Genomic DNA, 20,932 nt, shown 5'->3' on the forward strand with positions numbered 1-20,932 from the left:
ATATAACATCACTCGTTACGAACCCGGTACGCGGCAAGGGGGTCTATTTACGGGATACATCAATACATTTTTACAATTAAAGCAAGAAGCTACCGGATGGCCGAGCGATTGTGTCGATAATGTTGCTAAAGAGCGTTACATCCGCGAGTATGAGGAAGTAGAAGGAATCGTTCTTGAAAAAGATAACATTGCACTCAATTCCGGTTTACGCTCGGTGGCTAAATTATGCTTGAATTCTTTTTGGGGTAAATTTGGTCAACGTGCAAACTTACCGAATACCGTAATTGTCAAAACACAAGAACGATTAATGAGTTTGCTCACTAGCCCTCAGCATGAAATAACCGATATATTGCCTGTAAACGACGAGGTGATATATGTTTCGTTTCGACTACGAGAAGAGGCTATCGTACCTTCGCCTCTTACTAATGTTATAATAGCGGCTTACACGACGGCTCAAGCGCGATTAAAATTGTACGATTATTTAGAAAAATTAGACAAGCGTGTTTTATATTACGACACGGATTCCTGTATTTATGTAAGTCGCGGAGATCCGCAGGAATACGAACCGCATACGGGTAATTTTTTAGGCGACATGACGGATGAACTCGCTAGCTACGGACAAGGTAGTTACATTGAGTCGTTCGTATCCGGTGTCCGAATTTTACGCATATGTGGTCCTTACACCCGAAGGGACTCACACGCGAAGTTTGCAAAGTAAGGGTATAACTTGAATTTTGAAAACTCGCGGTTTAGTTAATTTTATAGTATTAGAGAATTATTGCTACGTAAGAAAGAGAAGAAGAAGAGAGGAACGGGAAGAGAGAGCGCGCGGAGAAGCAAGTTGAAGAGGCGATTCCTGGGACATCGATAATCTTTCGTTTTAAAGCCATTCGGCGAACCGCATTTCACGATATAATAACGCGTGACGAAACAAAAAATATGCAAGACTGTGTTATTAAAACGAAGATTTTATCAAAAATCGTATTCTCTTCCATACGGTTATTTACCGGAACAAGTGACATAGCTCTCCTCTTCGCACTTCTATCTTTACGAAGATACGCGTACGTTTTCCGCCACTTGCATAGAAATGCAAATATTATATAAAAAGTGTAAATATTTGTAAAAGTAAAATGTATATATATATATATTTCATAAAATATTATAAAATATTATACTTTATATTATATTTTATAAATCGTAGTTGTAAATACCCGTAGTTTTAATTTATTTTATAATAGGAAGGACAAGGAGTAGTTTAACTAAAGTTAGAAGATGTAGATATTAGTAATAAGAAAAAAATACTTTGTAATATAAATACAAAAATTATATTTTTAATAAAAAAATATTGTTTATTAATAAAATTTATATATTTATAATAAAAATATTGTTTTCCCATTTTAGTTTTAATAATTATCCTTTTAAGCAAAATCATTTTTATTTAGTAAAATATTAAATTTTTAACAAAATTTTTAATATAATTTTTTTTTGTCTGAAAAACTTTAACATAAAATATTTAATTTTTAAAAAATTCTTGTTACGTACAATTTTTATATATTCAAATATATTCATGCCGAACTCACAGACGTCCGCTATCGCAAGACATACACACCACGAGAACATTGATTAAAAGCTGATTGTGGGCAGCGCAACGTAGCGCTCGTCAGCTGATCGGTAGCGGTGCGCTAACCAGGCGCTCATCAGCTGATCGTAGTTGCGAGCTAACCAGGCGCTCATCAGCTGATCGGCGCTCGTCAGCTGATCGGCGCTATTCGCTAGCACGAGCATGCGACCGGCCGCGGGTTGGCCCCGGTGCGCGAATAAGCTTTTTCCGTCGTAACTCATTTCATAACTATGTAGTAATATTAAAATTTAAATACAACGGACGCTCTTTACGCTAATTTTTGTTTTTAAGAACGCGCCGGATTAGACTTTCTTTCATTTACGAGATTGTACGTAAACGGTGAATATCGCGTTCATTTTGGGGAAATGGATGTACGCTGGAAACATCCTTGGACGTCGATCGTCTGCGGGCCTACGGGATGTGGAAAAAACGATTTTCGTGAAAACATTTCTTCGTTATTTGTCCAACGTGTCCGATACTCGATTCGAGAGAATTTATTTTATTACGGCCGAGTGGGCAAGATGCCTATCAACGCCTGCAATGCGATGAAAATGAAAGAGAAGAAAAGAGTAGCGTAAGAAAAAAGAACGTATATGCAAATAGCATTCCGATAAACTCGAAGAAAAATATAATCGAATTTCACGAGGGGTTTACCGCGCCCGGAAGATTATTCTTACGAATCCACACACCCGAAATTAGTGATAATCGACGATCTTATGAGAGAGTCGTCATCGTGCGATGTTATCGTAGATCTATTTACTAAAGGAAGCCATCATAAGAATCTCAGTGTTATTCTCATTTCGCAAAATCTTTTCCATCAGGGACGCGGACAACGCGACACTATCTCTCAATGCGAATTACATAGTAGTTTTCAAAAAATCCACGCGATCGCGCGCAAATTCGGCATTTAGCTCGTCAAGTATATCCGGACGATCCTAAGTTTATGGAAGAAGCGTACTACGGACGCTACCTCGAAGCCTCACGGGGTATTATTGCTCGATTTAAAAACAATCGACTCCAGATGAATATCGATTTCGGACGTGTATCTTTCCCAACGATAAGCTGCATTACGCGTACATTCCACGTAGATCGATCAAAAGAGGCGTATAAAAGACTCGTATTCACACAACGACTTGTCACTCGTGCAATTACACTGCGATGGTAAAAAAAAGAAAAAAATCGCAAACCGGCATCATCGTCGTCGAAGAATTCACCCGACGGCGCGGTAAAAATCGCTAGACGATCTATCGGCGAAAGAAACACGAATCTTTTGAAAACTTTATGTTATCTGAAAAAAAAATCAAAGAACAGCGTTTTTACGTACCGTCGATAAATAATCTCATAAAGTGTATTCAAGAGTGCGTTTTCAATACTCTTAAAGGTAACGTACCGCTTGCAAGTAGTGAAAAAAAAACGCCTTGCTAGACATAAATCGATCCTACGGCGTATTGCTGCGAAAAAAGGTAATTTGAAAGTTAAGAGAAAACTATTGGTGCAACGCGGCGGATTCTTACCCTATCTTATTGCTCCTATACTCGGAGCTATATTATCCCGGATCATTGGAGATTAAAAAAGGGGCGCTATTCTATGTATATTTGTTGCGTCAAATGTTGAAAAAGATAAAATATTTACAATTCAATAATGGAGAGAGGCAAAAAAATGGTTTTAAATTTCGTCGGAAAATCTCGAAAGACTGCAGCGACAACCGGAAATTTCCTCTAACCGCCGGCCGATAATTCATCGAATAAAATTACCGAGATATCAAATGTGGAAAATGATGCTAATAATACCGTACGGACCCCCGGGAACTCCTTTGTCACGGCTCGATGCAGAGATGTGGCGTATTCTGAATCTCACGCCCCTCAGGTCAGCGAGGACGAAAGATGGAAAATGTATAAAGAGGTACTTCAGCGTTATCTTCAATTTGTTCGTGCTGCGAGAAAACGATTACGCAAAGACGCGCACGCCGGTGATGGAGAACAGGACGAAGACACGAAAGAGCAAGAGGATGATAACCACGATGATGACGATGATTTTATGGAAACGCAAACTTTAATTACCAACGACGGTAACATTAGCGCCGTTAGTAGTAGTTTCGAGAAAAAACGCGCTCAATCAGCGGAAATGATACAAAAAATACTTAATAGTGTTCCGAAAAGTTATCGTAGTAAAGCACGCTTACTAATGAAGCATCTGCTCGATACTCCGTCATCTAAAATTAGCTGGAATAGACAAGGGCTCGTAACCATAGACGGTGACATTGTGGAGGGTTCGAATATCGCGGAACTTATAAACGATGCGGTACGCGAGAGAAAAACGGTAGAAGCATCCGGAAGAAATCAGTTTGCTCGATTACTACGTGACATAGGTACGTCACCGCGTCTCATAGGAAATCAAAAGTTATTAAAAGCAGGCGCGCGATCTCGCTATATTACTTCCGCGTTACCTCGCGGGTCCTCCACTCCGATCACACGTTCAAAATCGTACAGTCACAGGTTAGACGAAGCGAGTGAAACCGAAGAAGATACGCAATTCATATCCGCCGACGAGGACGGTGACGACGACGGTGACGACGATAGAACATTAGCACATAGCGTAGTTTCTCCGTCAAAGAGAAGAAGAGGTTTACTCGATTGGATAAATCTCAATTAATGGAATTCGAAAAATTGTATTACGACCCCTCGCATTATGCAGGCTACTCTGCGGTGGACAATTTATCGCGAGCCGTTAAACCGAATTTTACGCGTAACAAAGTCGTCGAGTGGCTTAAATCGCAGGATGCATACACGCTGCATCGTCCGGTACGACGAAAATTTCCTCGTTTACATTATAACGTAACAAATATCGATGATTTATGGGAAGCCGATTTGATCGATCTTCGTAATCTCAAGAGCTATAATGACGGTTATTCTTATCTACTAACGGTTATCGATGTGCTTAGTAAATTTGTTTGGGTAGAACCTTTACGTGACAAAACAGCCAACTGTGTAATAAAGGCCTTTCAACAAATATTTTCCAGAAACGAGGGTCGACTACCTGTATACTTACAGACCGACAAAGGCAAAGAATTTATCGCCCGCCCTGTACAAAATTTCTTAAAAGAAAAAGACATCCGTTTTCGTGTAACGCGCAATCCCGTTATTAAAGCGTCTATAGTGGAACGATTTAATAGAACACTCAAAGAGCGGATGTGGCGTTATTTTACGCATAAAAATACACGTCGTTACTTTGATGTTTTACAAGATATTGTTCACGCTTACAATCATACCCGTCATTCCACCATCAAAATGCAACCCGCTGTCGTTACGCGAGAAAATGCTCGTACCGCGTGTGAAAATATGAAACGACGATGGGATAACGATAAAGAAAAGAAAAAGAAGCGTGGGCGTAAACAAAAGGCTAAATATCGCGTGGACGATCTCGTACGCGTCAGTAGAGCAAAAGTAATCTTCGAGAAAGGATACGAAGCGAAGTGGAGCGAGGAGATATTTCGAATTCATCGAGTTCTCGAATGGAGAAAACCCCGCGTATATGAATTAAGCGATTTATCGGGTGAAGTTATAGACGGAATTTTTTACGAACAAGAATTAGCACCGGTTATTAAAGACTTACGCGACGAGGAATTTATCGTCGATCGTGTGATAAAAAGCAGGGGACGCGGTAGCAATAAACAATTATTAGTTAGCTGGCAAGGTTATCCTTCTAAATTTAACTCCTGGATACCCGCTTCGAATTTAACTATTCTTCGAAATGAGGGCGGATCAATTTCTTCTGGTTCTTCCAAGCAATAGCAGCATGCGCTATTTCCCCGACAATAAAACCTCGTCGTTCATTACGGAATTACCTCAATCGCTGCACTTACACGGTGACTGGGAAGTCGCGTTGAGCGAAATCCAATTCCCTAATACCTTTTTTCATGTAAGGCGCGGAGAAAATATACTCAGTTTCGTCGATATCGACTCTCAAGTTAAAGAGAAAAATAAAAAAGATGAGGTGTTAACTTCGAAGGAAGCCTCAATACCGTGCGGCATTTATAATAACATGGAAGAGCTCGTCTCCATGATTAATTCGTCATGCAAAGAAGTCGGTTCCCATTTTCGTTTGAAGCAAGAAAAATTTACAGGCGGTAGTATTTTGTTCTCCCTCGCGTGTCCTGCTGGTTGCAATCTGATTCATTATATGCATTTTTCCGATAGACTTTTGCAAATGATCGGTTTAGCTGATTTTCTTTATAACGCTCCTAAGGGGGAAAGTATCTATTGTTCTATGCTCACGACATCTAAGCTTAATTCCAAAGAAAAATCTACTTCAATTTTTCTTAAACTCGGTTTTCTTGACGAAAATGGAGTACGTGACGAGGGATTCTATGGTTACGAAGCGTGTAGTTTGGCGCGGGGTATTCCCGATAAACTGTTCGTTTATTGTGATATTTGCGAACCTTACATAACAGGAGATGTGCAAACTCCTCTTCTCCGAATAGTGCCTGTCACAGGGGGTGGGCGCGATTACGAATATGGAACGAATCAGGTAAAACATTTCTCACCTCTGCATTATATCCCGCTGCGCCTAACAAATTTCCGACGGATTGAAATCGATATAAAAGACGATACTGGAAACAAAATACCATTTGAATCCGGCACGTTAACGGTGACTTTACATTTCAAACGTATCGATTAGATTTTTAAAAATACTCTGTAAAGATTTTTTTGATAAGAAAGAAGGGATTTGTTCATTAATATGGATTATTATTCGAAGTATTATAACGAATTACAAAACGGTGGAACTCGCGGTGGCGGAATTCCACGAGTTTTTGTCGGTTCACCCTATCAACGAGGTCATGGAATAGGTAGTTTTCTCGGAGGAATGTTCAGACGTGTATTGCCTTATTTAACTAGAGGTCTAGGGGCAGTGGGTAAAGAAGCTTTGCGGGCCGGGGTTAATATAATCGAGGATGTTGAAAATAAAATGCCGTTAAAGGTAGCTGTCAAACATCGTTTTGAACAATCGCGTGACAATCTTAAGAGAAAAGCTAGGGAAAAAATAAGTAGTCTAATGAAGGGTACGGGATATAAATCAGATGAAAAAATTCATGTAGCGCAGTTTCCTTTCGGCAGGCTTAAGACTCACGTCGCTAAATCCTCGGTAACCGTGTCGCGTAAACGGCGTAAGACAAATAAGAAAAAAAGTTTATCGAAAATCAAGTCTCGTGGGAAAAAAAGAACAAATACAAAAAAAACTAAAAATAATACGAGGAAAAATCGCTCGACTGTAAAAAGGCTCAAATCGTCCGCGAAACGGCGTAAAGCTAGTAGCGGTAAAAAGCGCACAGTATACGATATATTTTCATAATCACCATTATTTCTAAATACGCTTGTCCGTGACAATAACGCTGGTAGAGCGGGCGACGATAGAAAAGAATGTCATTTCTTCACACACACTCGAGCGAGTGTTTAAAGAGCGAGCTCGATCTCTTCTCTTTACCGCCCACGCAAACTAGCATCGAAAGTTCGCAATGGATTCATTACAAACCCGTGACCTCGCTTTCGGACGACTCCCCGCTAGAATTCGTCATCCCGGGTCACGGAGAAGAATATTTAGATCTCACACACACGTTACTAAGTCTTCGGGTACGCGTAGAAACCGAGCCGCTACCCGGTCTCGCCGCCGGATCAGGCGTCAACGTGGGCCCCGTAAATCATTTTCTTCATTCCATCTTCAATCAAATCGACGTGTATTTCAATCAAAAGCTCGTGTCGCCTCCAAACAACGCTTATGCGTACCGCGCGTACATCGAAGCATTGTTAAATTATTCATCGCCCGCAAAAACTTCCCATCTAACCTCGTGCTTATGGGATGCGGATACACCCGGACACATGGACGATACGGCAGGAGCGGAAGGCAATACCGCTATAGCGAGACGAGCTCGTTACATACGCGGAGGGCGCGCGCTAGATCTTATAGGTCACCTCCATTGCGACGTTTTCAATCAGGATAAATTCTTAATTAATGGCGTCGAGGTGCGGTTGAGACTCGTGCGTTCGAAAGATACGTTTTGTTTTATAGAAACTAATTGCACGTCGAAAATTCGTATACTCGATGCAAGTCTAATGGTGAGAAGAGCGAAAATAAGCTCCGGAGTATTACTAGCGCATGCTAGAATGCTGAGCAAAGTTACCGCCAAGTATCCGCTTACGAGAGTTGAAATTAAAACATTCACGATTCACAGCGGGGTTGTGGGTGAATCGTTAGATAATGTAATACTGGGACAATTGCCGAAACGAATAATAGTAGGTTTCGTCGATAATAAAGCGTTTAACGGTGACAGAAAATTGAATCCGTTTAATTTCCAAAATTACGGAATAAATTTCTTCTCGCTATACGTCGACGGTACACAAATACCCAGTAGACCGTTACAACCGGTTTTCTCGTCTCGCGAACCGCTTTACATCGAAGCTTATCATACGCTCTTCTCAGGGACGGGTATCCATTTTTTGAACGAGGGAAATTCTATAAGTAGAGATGATTATTCTCGGGGATATACGTTATTCGCTTTTGATCTTACACCCGATCTATCCGCTAATTGCGCCGGTCATTGGAATCTCGTGAAACACGGAAGTCTACGGTTAGAAGCGAGATTCGAGAAGGCGCTCACCGAAACAATTAATTGTATCGTTTACGCCGAATTCGATAATGTCATAGAAATCGATGCATCGCGTCAAGTTATCGTCGATTTTTCCGGTTAGCTTTTAACACTCGTTCACCAACATGTATTCATACACCGTAATGTAATACGCGATTAGAAAATTTTCCCCCTCCTCTTCCTTTGGAAATTTCGATGACACTTTTCACGGAGTGGAAACTATGTAACGCGCTAGAATAAATTCAGTTTTGTACGAGACACAACCAAACGCGCACGTTTCGCTAAGAGCTTGTACCTCATCAACGAAAATCTCACAATATGGACATAGTCGTCGACATACAAGGTTTCCGCGATGAAGCCAATAAATTTATCGCGAAGGAAGTCGCCGTTGTCGCGATCGATACTCCGATTGTCGAGCACTGGATTATGATGCCACCATACGCGTTTGGAAAATTACCCGCAAAAGCAAGACGAGAAAACAATTGGCTCTCACGAAATTATCACGGCATCGAGTGGTTCGACGGCTCAGTTAATCCGAAATATTTTACCTCGTATCTCCGCGAAATTGCAAGACACGCGCGCTGCATTTACGTCAGAGGTAACGAAAAAGCAAACTACTTGAGGAATTTACTTTCCAGAGATATAAATAATTTGGAGGGTACCTCACCAGCATTTAAAAATCTACCGGATGAGGAGGATATCGTACAATATTGCGGTCATCACGGGATTCGAAAATTTGGAACCTTTCATTGCGCGTTATACAATGCTTATAAATTAAAATGCTGGCTAAGTGCGCAAAATAATTGCGAGAACGTTTCAACCTCTACTGAAGCTACTTGTAGTTCTGACGAAAGTTGGGAAATTACTTTCGACGATAGCGACGATAAATACGAAACCGCCGTTTCTTGCGATGTAAATGAGAATATAACTAAAATACAAATAGAGGAAAAAAATCAGCAAAGCAACGAACAGCAGATTGAAAAAGAAGAAGAAGAGAGATTTGTGATTTCTGAATCGTCATCGACGTTGACGGACAAGAACGAAACAATTTCCATCTCGACGCAAACTGACATTGAAAACCTCTCAAAACAACTCAAGATAGAAGAAGACGCATTATCGAAAGAGGTAAAAACCGGTATTGTTCAAATAATACCGTACACTCGTTCGTATTCGGGACAAAAAAAATGAACTCTCGCGAAATTCTACAAGCATTGCATCATCTCGATGCCAGACATGTTGGAGTCTATGCAGCCGACAGAGTTCCGAGGGTGTGGACGAGGTCGACGGCTATCGTCGCTAACACCGACAATCACGATCGACCTGGAGAACATTGGATCGCCTTCTACCTCGATGAACACGGTACAGCCACTTATTTCGACAGCTACGGATTGCCCCCCTTGTATCCAGGATTTCTCATCCGACTTCGACGAAACTCCATCATCCATCGTTGGAATATTCAACAATTACAAGGAATTTTTTCTAAGACTTGCGGACAATACTGCTGTGTATTTTTATATTATATGTGCAGCGGTTATAATCTTAATCAGTTTCTCGCTCTTTTTTCCGAAGATTGTGAATATAACGATCGTTTAATCATACACTTATTTCGTAAAATTTTTACTCACAAAAAATAAGCGAATTATAACAATATATAATATGAATTTTAGTATGAATAAATAAATTTTGTTCTGTAAAAATATTTTAAATATAATCCATATTTGTACTTTTAAAACTATTGTTCAATTTTCTTTCACTTCCTCTTTCCAGAAATTTCCTCCACATGCATGTTCCTGTTTACCTTCATTAAGCAGCGAGTTATTTTAAAATAAAATTTTATCTGACATCTTTCTAATCTACGACGATGTATTATTATTTTTTATCGTGACGCGAGTCGGAATGCTCGCCTGTACAAATATTTGCGTGTTCTTTTTTATTACCCTACGCCATTGTCAGCTACTACCTGCCACCGGTCGACCGCACGACGCTTTTCTTGGCCAAAATGTTTTTACCCCACCCCGTCTAATATCGACCATTTGATTCGACGAGCTATCCTTGCCATACGTATACCCGAACTGTTTTTACCCCACCCCCGTCCAATATCGACCATTTGATTCGACGAGCTATCCTTGCCATACGTATACCCGAACCCCCATGCCGTACTCTACGCAACTTTAGCTTAAATACCACATCTAATCCTTAGACTAGTAAGATCTCGTTTAGCTCAACATACTAGGACCCTGCTCGGAAACACGGAGGTCCCGGGTTCAAATCCAGAGAAAATCAGAAAAAATAAAAAATAAAAATTCTCATCCCCACCTTTCGGGGCCAGTCGCCATTTTTTTTCCCCCAACACCCTTTCCCCCTAACACCCACACTCGGAAAAGCCAGACGCCGGTGGTGGGGGAAAGATAAGATAAGACCCGGCGCCAGACGGGTCGGTGGTGGGGGTTTGTTTTGACGGGCCATACCTGCCATTATACTACTAAAATATATTCGCGTATAATTAATAAAATATGTAAAAACGACATTTAAAATAGAATGAAATTAATAAATGACTAATCATTCCAAATTTGTATCATAAATTACTATCTATTGAAAGCATTAATCAATTATTTTTTCATTGACTATATTAAAATTTTTTTAAGTTTTATTTGCAATGTAACTTACTATTTGTTAGTCATATTATCAAATTATATACTTTATAGCATTCAACATTTATATTTGCATATATATATATATATATATATATATGCAAATATAAATGTTGAATGTGTATATATGTATATATATACATTTTAAAAACTATGTACATATAATATTAAACACAAGATTTTTAGCTTTATTAAAGTAATATAAGTTTTTATCATCAATTTTAATATAAAAATATAATGTACTTCAGCATGGCCCTCCTATGCAAGACACGTGCACTTCTATATAGCAACAATTATGTAAGTGAGATAACTTAAATAATAACATTCTTTATGACTGTTATATGTTTGTGTGCACATAGATTTGTACTAATTTTTTTTACTTTATGTAAAGTATAACTTCATTGAAATGAAACATTTAAATTGATATAACATTTCTCTAAAAAAAATAATATTTATGCAATATAAATATTTCAATTACCAATTATTTTAACATTATTCTGGAAAAGCGTATTATTCCGTAATTTTTATAGCAAAATTCTCAATGTTACTTTATTGAAACTTCATAAAAAAATTAAAAAGTGACAACAATTCTTAAATTATAACCGATAAAAATATGAAGATTTTTAGTTTATAGAAATACATATATTAAATTAAATTTTTTTACTTTCAAATAAAATTTATTTTATTAGTAATCTACTTTAAAGTTCACTTAAAAAAATTATGAAGTTTACAAAAATATAAAATTCTAAAAATTAGAAATAATGGCTAATGATTTTTATACCTTTTTTATATAAAACTTTTTTATTTTAATTAATTTTCAAAATACGCTATTAAATTAAAGTTTATTTTCAAATTGTCTTAAATTCATATTTAAATATTGATTTTTTGTACCTACATTTATGAGATATGACTTTTTTTAATGAACTCTTCAACTGTATGAGAATTTAGATACACTGTCATGTGCATGTGTGTGTGTGCCGTGTGCGCGCGCACAGTCAGATAGATACTATTTAGTTTTTATTTTTTATAGGTGAGTTATTTTGTAAATGTGGGTGGATTTACCGTAAAAGAAGCAATTAATCTTTCTTTCAAAGAAGGTATAAAAGATTACGTAACGAAGGAATTAACATGGCTTGGTCGGGAAGAAAATATACTACCTCTATATAATTCGCGTATAATATTAGCGATATATGGTATGATGTTTTCATTTAAACATATATAAATTGTTCCATTGTAATATTATTGGTAGCACAACTTTATATATTATATTTTATTTATAGATGCTGTTTGTAACAATCAACAGTTTTCAAAACCTACTAGAGCAGAATTCCAAGCTAATGCGAGAGAAGCATTACGATCAGCGAAGCAGCGATATCGTACTAGTATCCGCAAACCAAAAGAACACGAGCAACGTAATAGAGAAGCACAAAATTACTGGAATAACGCAGAAAATAAAAACGAACAGCGCTCGCGATCCTCTAATTCAATGTCAGAGGAAGAAAATGATTAAAATGAAGGTAATGTACATATTGTTCAGTTTCTATCAATGATCTGTCGATGAATAAACGGTTAATAAACGGATGTTTATCATATCATTTGCAGGTAAATCGATAGTTATTGAAAAAGGAAAGAGGAACGAAGAGACATCTCAAGACATCTTATTTGATCGGACATTGCAAGACATCTTATTTTATCGGATATTTTTAATTTAAAATTTATGTATAAAATAAAAACATGGATTTTTATTTGGTAACCAAAGATTAATCTGATTTGTAATTCACAGAGTGAAGAAATAGTTGATTTATTGTGTGTTTTATTGTCAAAAAAATTCTTATATTATAAAATTCTTATTATATTTTAAATTCTTATTATATTATAAAGTAATATATGCAATATAATATATGTTAAAATAGATTAATTTGAAGTTTAATTACATTCATAATTATAAAATAATTTTTTACTGTACACTGCCCGTCATTAATTCGTTCCATTTCCGTAGCAAATTTATACATAGAATATGTTACGTATCCTATAGAAACTTGCTAGGGAAATAAGTAATAAATATTATTGAAATTAATTATGTGAATATATATATTTTTAGATATATTAGTACAGTATGTCCTAAAAAGTTGCGCAATAAGCATTATGTATATGTATAATGTATGTATGTATATAGTGTATAATGTCATCGTTACAATACAAGTGAAAAAGTTCTCTGAAATTTTTTCATTAAATCATTAATTATAGCGTATTTAATAAATGCATCATTAATTATAGCATGCATCAAATTAATTATAGCGCATTTAATATAAATGCATTTATTAAATGCGCTATAATTAATGATTGGATGAAAAAATGATAATTTTTTTACTCGGCTTATAACGACTAACAACTGGGAGTCGATTGTGTAATTTTTTCTAAAGTGAAAATGTGAAAAGTGAAAAATTTCTTCCAATCACATCGATTTCATTTTAAAATCAATATGCATATACATATTAATTATGTAATTTTTAGGACATCCTGTGTAATATTCCCTAATCTATTTTTGCTGCGATTCCGCCGTGACGTTATGACGACAAGTCGTACACGATTTTTGCCATGTTTCTGCCGTCAATAGTTGTTTTGACAAGTATGTTCTATTCTTGCTGTATTTATGTCATCGCATTGTGATAGCAAAACATATTCCATTTCTAATACATTTTACCATCAATAACTGATATAGCAGCTCTCGCTTGATATTTACTATATTTTTACCGACACGGTATAATGGACAGTCATGCTTAATTTTTGTTGCATTTATGCCTTTATACTATGTCAACAGCTTATGCTTGATAGAAGGTAAGCAATTGCGGAAACAGTGGATAGAAATCTGCTGTAAACTCATGATTGGATCTGCTATAATACTGTCGACATATTGCTGACATTTGGCTATCTGGGTATTTATTCTACCTATCAATTTGCATCTATTCAATTGAAATAAATGAAACCCCCACTCTTATTCCTTTCCAAACCAAAAGTCGCACAAGGTCCCATTCCGAGCAAAAGAGATTAAATTCTCTTAATAGAGTAATAGCGACCTCCTCGGTCGTTGACCTATTTGGGCCTTGAAACGTTCGTTCGGATCGGACAGGCGCACCGTTTGGCGTCATTCAACAAAATCAGTAGTTACGTCTTTCCTCTGACTCTTCCTTTCTTGAGTCTGAACGTTCCCTTTGAAGACTAGGAACATCCAGAAGAGATCACTTAATTTAGTTATTTTGTCTCGGAATCATTCTGCCATTAACATAAAATCATAAATGCGAGTCAAAGCAATATACAAATTATATGCACTTTATATATCATTTATGATGATGTATAAATTTATGTGTATATCGCGGACAGCACAGAAAGAGGAGAGGCAAAGATCACAATATTCGACATGTCGAAAAATCACTGCAGCTCATTTACGACTTAATCAAGAAAAATAATCATTACAAAAACTATAAAGTCTTGCCCGCCAAAGCAGCCGCTTTAGAGAGCACGATTTGAATGTCCATTGATGGAAAATTCTGTAGGAGTTTAACATTCGTAGCAAAATCGCCAACCAGCAACTGGTCCCTTAATAATAGAATCATGGCACAGCAGATATGTATAAGAAAACTGAATCTATTCTCATCAGCAAACAAGGAATCCCATATCCTTATAACATCCGGAAGAGGAAATTCTTGCGAAAGAAGAAGCGTCAACCATCTAAAGCTGTAATATTGCGGACACAATTCTTGTTGATGCAGACGCAGCCAAACGTCAGGATCATTAGCTCTAACTTGATTTGTCAATTTACTCATCATTGAATTAATTCCAAATTCAGCTTCATCCAACGTCTTTATAAAAAAATCACGTATTTCAGCCATTAGATTGGTAAAACAGAAGAAAGTGTCTGCTTCGGCGTGTTTTCTCCATGTTGGATCTGGATCACAAGCAAATGCGTGATATATAGGTCCGACTATTTCATTCATACCCTACACGTAACCTTGACCAGGATTCAACCTTGGCGTATAAAAAGAGTATTCTCTCTAAAACTTCCCAATGCGCTTCACCGCCTTCAGCCAATGGCGCGTAATTAGTACAATGTGTTGAACTCTATTATGTAAACGTTGCTGGTCATTAGCATTGACTATTTTCTGACATGGATAATCAGTGCCTTGTTGAAAAAATGATATGTCTGGACATAGTCGTCTAACATTTTTATCGATCTGGAGGAGAACTTCATTATCCTTAAAGTACATTTGCCATTTACTATCCGGATTTAAGTTGAGAGGATGATCATGTAACGTCACATCGACTCTTTCTTTGTCATCCGCATTAGATTCTCCCGGCATAACAATGAGATCTTCAATAAAAGTGTCATACAACTCTCTCTTGCGCTTGAGAGTCTCCAGCCAACTGGACCTCTTCGGTGGCAAATAATTCAGCAGTAGCTTCCAACACAGAGGCCTCAGACCACCAGGTTCGTCAGGTATACCATGGAAGCATATTTTACCAAGATTGACGGTGTTTATTTCGTCTGCGTTAAGAACATACATATATTAGGTGCGCAACTAAGTTCTCGCTGTTTTTTTTATGAAAATGCAACTTTATTGTGAAAAAATGGTTACAAATGAATCATTCAAAGTATTTATTGCCCATCGTTAGCCACAACTTTTTCCCATCTTTCTGGCAGAGCTCGAATACCGTTACGGTAAAAGTATTCGTCTTTTGAGGCTATCCACGAATCAAGCCATTTGTTGATGTCTTCATATGAGCGGAACTGCTGATCAGCCAGACCATGTGCCATCGAACGGAACAAGTAATAATCGGACGGCGCAATATCTGGGGAATATGGCGGGTGGGGTAGGACTTCTCATTTGAGCGTTTCCACGTAAGTTTTAACGGGTTTGGCAACATAAGGCCGAGCGTTGTCATGCAGTAGAATCACTTTTTCGTGCCTCTGCTCGTATTGCTCGCTTGGAAATGGCTTGGCGGGTAACTCCTAATGCTGAAGCAAGCTGTTCTTGCGTTTGGCATGGATCCTCATCGAGCAATGCCTCCAATTCAGCGTCTTCGAAGGTTTTTGGCCTTCCTTCACGCGGACGGTCGTCAACATCGAAATCACCGTCTTTGAAGCGACGGAACCAATCACGGCACGTTGTTTCACTTAAAGCAGCATCTCCGTAAACTTTTTGGAGCTCTCGATGCGCTTCAGCCGCCGTTTTCTTCGAATGAAATAAGAAAATCAACACTTCCCGCAAATGACGATTATTTGGTACAAAATCAGACATTTTCACACAACTAAAAGTATATGACGCCAAAACAAAATCATTAACATGTCAAAGCGGTTTGTTTACCATATGTCTAAGCTTGGCTCGTGACGTTTTGGATATGTCAAAATCGACCAGCACTTACTGCTGGAGCCATCTATAGACAAACAGCGGGTACTTAGTTGCGCACCTAATATATATATATATATTGCATTGATATAAAATATAATTATATTAATATGTTGGGCGAGTGATATTTAAAATAAATTACTCTTGATGCGTTGAAAACTGTTTATTACGCGGAGAAGAATCAATAATGAGCGCCTCTCTCGACCGGGCGGTCGTCTTATATACCGTCGTCAAAATAACCGACGCTTCAAATCGCGCCAATCACGCGAGGACACGAATTCGACAAAAATCTCAGACGACAAACGGATGAACACGTACGGAAAAGCCATACAATACAAAAGAATATAAATATCGAGACAATGCCTTATACTAATACATGCCCGCAATAACAAGACGGACGACGGATAACTAAATAAGTCGAGCCCAACAAATAAATGCCAACAAATATATTAATATTAAATTTATAATTGTAAAAACCATATATAATAAATTAACCAATAAATTAAATACAATTTCGAAAAACTAATTGATTAATTATATTCTAAATATACCTTTTTCTATTGATTTTGGAAACCACCTTTTCCACCTCTTCCTCGTCCTCTTCTTGGACCCCAATAGTAAGAGGAAGATGATAATTTAAACAGGAAATTCATAAATTTTTGTTCTTGTCGCCTGACTTCTGCTCTCTTTCCTCGTGCTCTAAAATCTGTAATTAATAAATAATTGTTTTATTCTATATATATATATAGAGAATAAGACAATTAATTATTTATTAATTACAGATTTTAGAGCAAGAGGAAAGAGAGCAGGAGTCAGGCGACAAGAACAAAAATTTATGAATTTCCTGTTTAAATTATCATCTTCCTCTTACTATTGGGATCCAAGAAGAGGACGAGGAAGAGGTGGAAAAGGTGGTTTCCAAAATCAATAGAAAAAGGTATATTTAGAATATAATTAATCAATTAGTTTTTCGAAATTGTATTTAATTTATTGGTTAATTTATTATATATGGTTTTTACAATTATAAATCTATATATTTAACGCGCGTAATATGTCGGGATCAAATATCGAGTCTTCCAAGAAGTCTATAATTTTATAATTATTTTATGGCAATTTCATTGAAATTTTGAGCTTTTACATTTAAATTTATATTTTTCACCTATTAATTACATTATATTATCAATTATATTGCATACATATTGCAATTATTTATTATTCCACTGTTAATGTATGTAGAAGAATTAAATATAAATATACATAAACAAATTATTAAAATATCATTAACTAATTTTAAATTCAATTCTATAAATAAAATAATCGAAAAAATTAAGGATACGATTTATTTAGATAATTTCAGCTTTTCATAGACTAAATGTTATCACTTGAATTTAAAACTGTCAAGCATATTCTTCTCTTTTTAGTTATATATTTTATACTTTATCACTGGTTTTTTTAATAGTTTAATACAGTTTTTATATATTATATTCAAGTTTCTTATAAATCTTTATAATTTAACATTTGCTATTAATGCTGAAAAAATAAACATTAACAATTATTTTAAATTGTTCGATTACATTTTAGTATTCGTTTTGCAGGCGATACCACAGGTGGAATTTTCTTACAGCAACAGAGTATGCAGAAAATTCTTTTGGTGGATAAACCACATATCAGTAAAGCCAACAATGTGGCTTTACATAACAGCGTTTATGTTCACATTCGGTGGTCAAACAAGACATTTTTAGGCATAAAACGTATCGGATCGATCACGGATATTTGGAAAAAATCTGCCTTAAGTTGCACGACAACAATTATGTGATAAAGTGCAGATAAAAATTACCATGCACATTTTTTTAAGGAAACGAAGCGGAAAAAGAAGAAAAATGCCGTTATTAAAGTATAATAGTTTAATAACAGCATCAGATCGAATTCGAATTTGATTATAAATTTCTAATTTTGCATACAAATATTCAACTTGACAATTACGTCGATAACTTGTACGAGAGATATTTATGTATACATATATGTATGTATGTATATGATCATCTTATCTAATCTGCGACATTATAATTAAGCATTATAGTTGCAGCAATGCAAATAAGAAATAAATAAATGCTTATTAATGGAAACTAAGCAGCAGATAAGAAATTGTTATCAAGTTAAATATTTGCGTGTTTCAGTAAATAAAATAAATATATTCTCTCGCGCCACGCATCATTCTTTCGCATTTACATTCTTTATTGCTTCACCAAAATGTATTTACATTAACATTAAAAGCAATAAATTAAATAAAGCACAAAAATATATAACAAAACGAATTCATATCTCAAATTTCTTACTGAACTGAATGAGCAAGCAATATTTTTCTTTACTTGTATTTTTTCAAAATTTCTCCTTTCACGTCGCAAACTAAAATTGTGATGACTCGTTCATAGTCAGAATAGCATTTTTATTAGCTTATAGATTATTTGTCATTCCTCAATTATGGTTCGAAAAAGAATATCTTGCAGATAATAGTCGGATTCTTATCGATGGAATAATATTGCTGGACGTGTGATGTTTCATTTTTTTTATTATCTTAGCGCGGACGTAAATTGCTGCTCGTTTTTGACATAATAGACAAATTTATTTATTTCTTCATGGTACTGATCAATTGGATGATGTAGACTTGGAAATTTGCTTCGTGTACACATTGGACGAATTTTTCGTGCAACATCCTGAAGATGATGATTTTGAATATCATTTATCTCAGCACAAAGCTATCCGATGAGTGAGATCCACAATTAGTTCTTGACAAAATTGTTCATTCGAAGAAAGTATGATTATGTCCACTTCCTTCAAAAAAATTTGCAAACGACGCAAATTTTTAAGATTTTCTGGATTTTTGCGTTATTTAATTTAGATAAGATGAGCTGCATATTTATTATGAAATTTTTTTGCTTTATCTTGATTGTAAATGGTGACAAAATATATTAAATTCTTTTATTTTTTATGCAATTTAATAATTGCATTTCACGAGTAACGTTTCTTCTTTTTGCAGGAGTCGCGCTTGGATTTTATATTTTCAGCCACTCGTTATATTTGATTATTTTTGTCGTAAACACCATGTTGCTTGAGCTAGCGATTTTATACTCGTATGATTTAAGTAGCAAACATCATCATGACAGCAATAGATGTTCTTCGGCATCAATTCTTCTTCTTTTTTTTTGTTGACAAGGAACAGATGAATAGTTAAGAACTGATCATACTGCCAGAGTATCTTCAAGTGATATTATATAAGAAGGCTTGATGTTGTAAATTGTTAGAGAAGAAATTGTAAGCTTCTTCTTGTATATCGAATTAAAAGATTATCATCAGTCTTCTTCTTCTTCTTTTGTTGACAAGGAACAGATTCAGGAATAGGAAAAATCCAATTCAGATGTAGACTTCATAGATCTTGGAATAGGGTGACAGACTTCAGTAACTTCCAATCGCAGAGATTCCAATTGACTTTCTTTGTGTTAAGTCAGTTTGGCGAATGATTTGTTGAATAAAGTCCTCGATCATCCATTTCACGAATCCTCATCGCAATTTATAGTTTATCTTGTATTCTAGGGGATACGCGCGAGTGAAAGGAGAAATTCTTTTTTTCCAAATCAATAACGATTACTCTCAATTAATTTATCTTAAAATCTTCACAATTATTAATCTTATTCTCATGGTGTAAGTTAAAATTATAAAATTACTTGCCTTTTTTAATATATATATATATATTGTGACGTGACATTTTGTACTGTCCGTCACAAGGGCCGAAGGCCCGGCCGGGAAGGCGGGAACTTCGGGAACCTTTGCTCTCTCGCCAATCTTTGAGAGAGAGAGAGCACCCGAACAATCATTTTGCGTTTTCTACCGCGTCGGAGGATGCGCTTCGCGCATCCGTTTCGCGAATTACTTTTTGTATGATTTTTGTTTGAGCGATTTTTGGCGTTTTCGGCGAGCAATTTTGCATAGGGTACGTGTCTCAACCGAGGAAACCAATAGAGAGAAAGAGTGAGAGGACGGAGAGGACGAAGAGGACGATTGAGGACCGAGCAGGAGCCACCAAGTCCGGATCACGCCCGGTAAATATTATTTTCGCACCAAATTTTTGGCTTGCCCATCCCGTTAAGAACCTGAATCCCGCCGTAAAATGTTCCTTCTTCCGCAGAGATTCCGGCCCGAGACGGGGAAGGCCACTCTCTCGCGAGAGGCGAGAGAGCCCCGGGAACGAAAGGCGCGGGAGACATCCTGCCTCGAGCCCCGCAGATCCGGATACACCGAAATCCCACCATCGATCAAACAATCGATCTGGCGGATTTTTGGGAGGAATCGCAAAGAGGTGCACTCGTAGGAGTCTTCCCGACGGCCCATAAAGAGGAATACCGGAACCCAAAGCGGAAACATAGAGGAACGGCGAGGGAAAATTTACATCAAGAAAATTCGCAGGGCCCCGCGGGGTACCCGGCGGCCCTGCCAGGATAAGGAGCGCCACGGGTGGAAAATGCCAAATTTAGTATCGGCGTGATCCCGGCAGGCCTCTTGCTCGTCACTGTTCGGCGAGACGTGCGAGAGAGGAGAGGTTCCTGCGCGGATGCCGAAG

General features: G+C 36.9%; 4 protein-coding genes and 1 pseudogene across 5 annotated transcripts; 4 read left to right on the forward strand and 1 right to left on the reverse strand.

The window, feature by feature from the left end:
- Positions 1-5,371: 5,371 nt before the first annotated feature.
- LOC146724507 (uncharacterized) lies at positions 5,372-6,367 on the forward strand. Its single transcript, XM_085479684.1, has one exon. The coding sequence runs from the start codon at positions 5,372-5,374 to the stop codon at positions 6,296-6,298; it is 927 nt and encodes a 308-aa protein (XP_085335810.1). The 3' UTR covers positions 6,299-6,367.
- A 671-nt stretch (positions 6,368-7,038) lies between these two features.
- On the forward strand, positions 7,039-8,364 carry LOC146724508 (uncharacterized protein F54H12.2-like). Its single transcript, XM_085479692.1, has one exon. The coding sequence runs from the start codon at positions 7,039-7,041 to the stop codon at positions 8,362-8,364; it is 1,326 nt and encodes a 441-aa protein (XP_085335818.1).
- On the forward strand, positions 7,427-9,928 carry LOC146724509 (uncharacterized). Its single transcript, XM_085479685.1, has one exon. The coding sequence runs from the start codon at positions 8,580-8,582 to the stop codon at positions 9,447-9,449; it is 870 nt and encodes a 289-aa protein (XP_085335811.1). The 5' UTR covers positions 7,427-8,579; the 3' UTR covers positions 9,450-9,928.
- Positions 9,929-11,161: 1,233 nt separating this feature from the next.
- On the forward strand, positions 11,162-12,426 carry LOC146724510 (uncharacterized). Its single transcript, XM_085479693.1, has 3 exons — positions 11,162-11,209; positions 11,943-12,105; positions 12,193-12,426. The coding sequence occupies exons 1-3, from the start codon at positions 11,162-11,164 to the stop codon at positions 12,420-12,422; spliced, it is 441 nt and encodes a 146-aa protein (XP_085335819.1). The 3' UTR covers positions 12,423-12,426.
- An 873-nt stretch (positions 12,427-13,299) lies between these two features.
- On the reverse strand, positions 13,300-16,356 carry LOC146724511 (TBC1 domain family member 13 pseudogene; annotated as a pseudogene). The gene is made up of 2 exons (XR_014924036.1): positions 16,276-16,356; positions 13,300-16,143 (listed from the first exon to the last, which is right to left on the reverse strand). The product of XR_014924036.1 is annotated as a TBC1 domain family member 13 pseudogene (transcript).
- Between the last annotated feature and the right edge of the window lie 4,576 nt (positions 16,357-20,932).

This window comes from Nylanderia fulva, unplaced genomic scaffold, assembly GCF_048542155.1.
Source record: "Nylanderia fulva isolate GAGA-0341 unplaced genomic scaffold, ASM4854215v1 Scaffold128, whole genome shotgun sequence".
In the NCBI taxonomy this organism is placed as follows: Eukaryota; Metazoa; Arthropoda; class Insecta; order Hymenoptera; family Formicidae; genus Nylanderia; species Nylanderia fulva.

What these genes read in the sequence shown, in the direction of transcription:
- LOC146724507 (XM_085479684.1), top strand. Translation starts at nt 5,372, where the DNA reads ATGAGGGCGGATCAATTTCTTCTGGTTCTTCCAAGCAATAGCAGCATG.
- LOC146724508 (XM_085479692.1), top strand. Translation starts at nt 7,039, where the DNA reads ATGTCATTTCTTCACACACACTCGAGCGAGTGTTTAAAGAGCGAGCTC.
- LOC146724509 (XM_085479685.1), top strand. Translation starts at nt 8,580, where the DNA reads ATGGACATAGTCGTCGACATACAAGGTTTCCGCGATGAAGCCAATAAA.
- LOC146724510 (XM_085479693.1), top strand. Translation starts at nt 11,162, where the DNA reads ATGGCCCTCCTATGCAAGACACGTGCACTTCTATATAGCAACAATTAT. An exon ending in TTCTATATAGCAACAATTAT is followed by an intron (nt 11,210 to 11,942) that starts GTAAGTGAGATA and finishes TATTTTTTATAG; the next exon opens with GTGAGTTATTTTGTAAATGT. An exon ending in TATAATATTAGCGATATATG is followed by an intron (nt 12,106 to 12,192) that starts GTATGATGTTTT and finishes TTTTATTTATAG; the next exon opens with ATGCTGTTTGTAACAATCAA.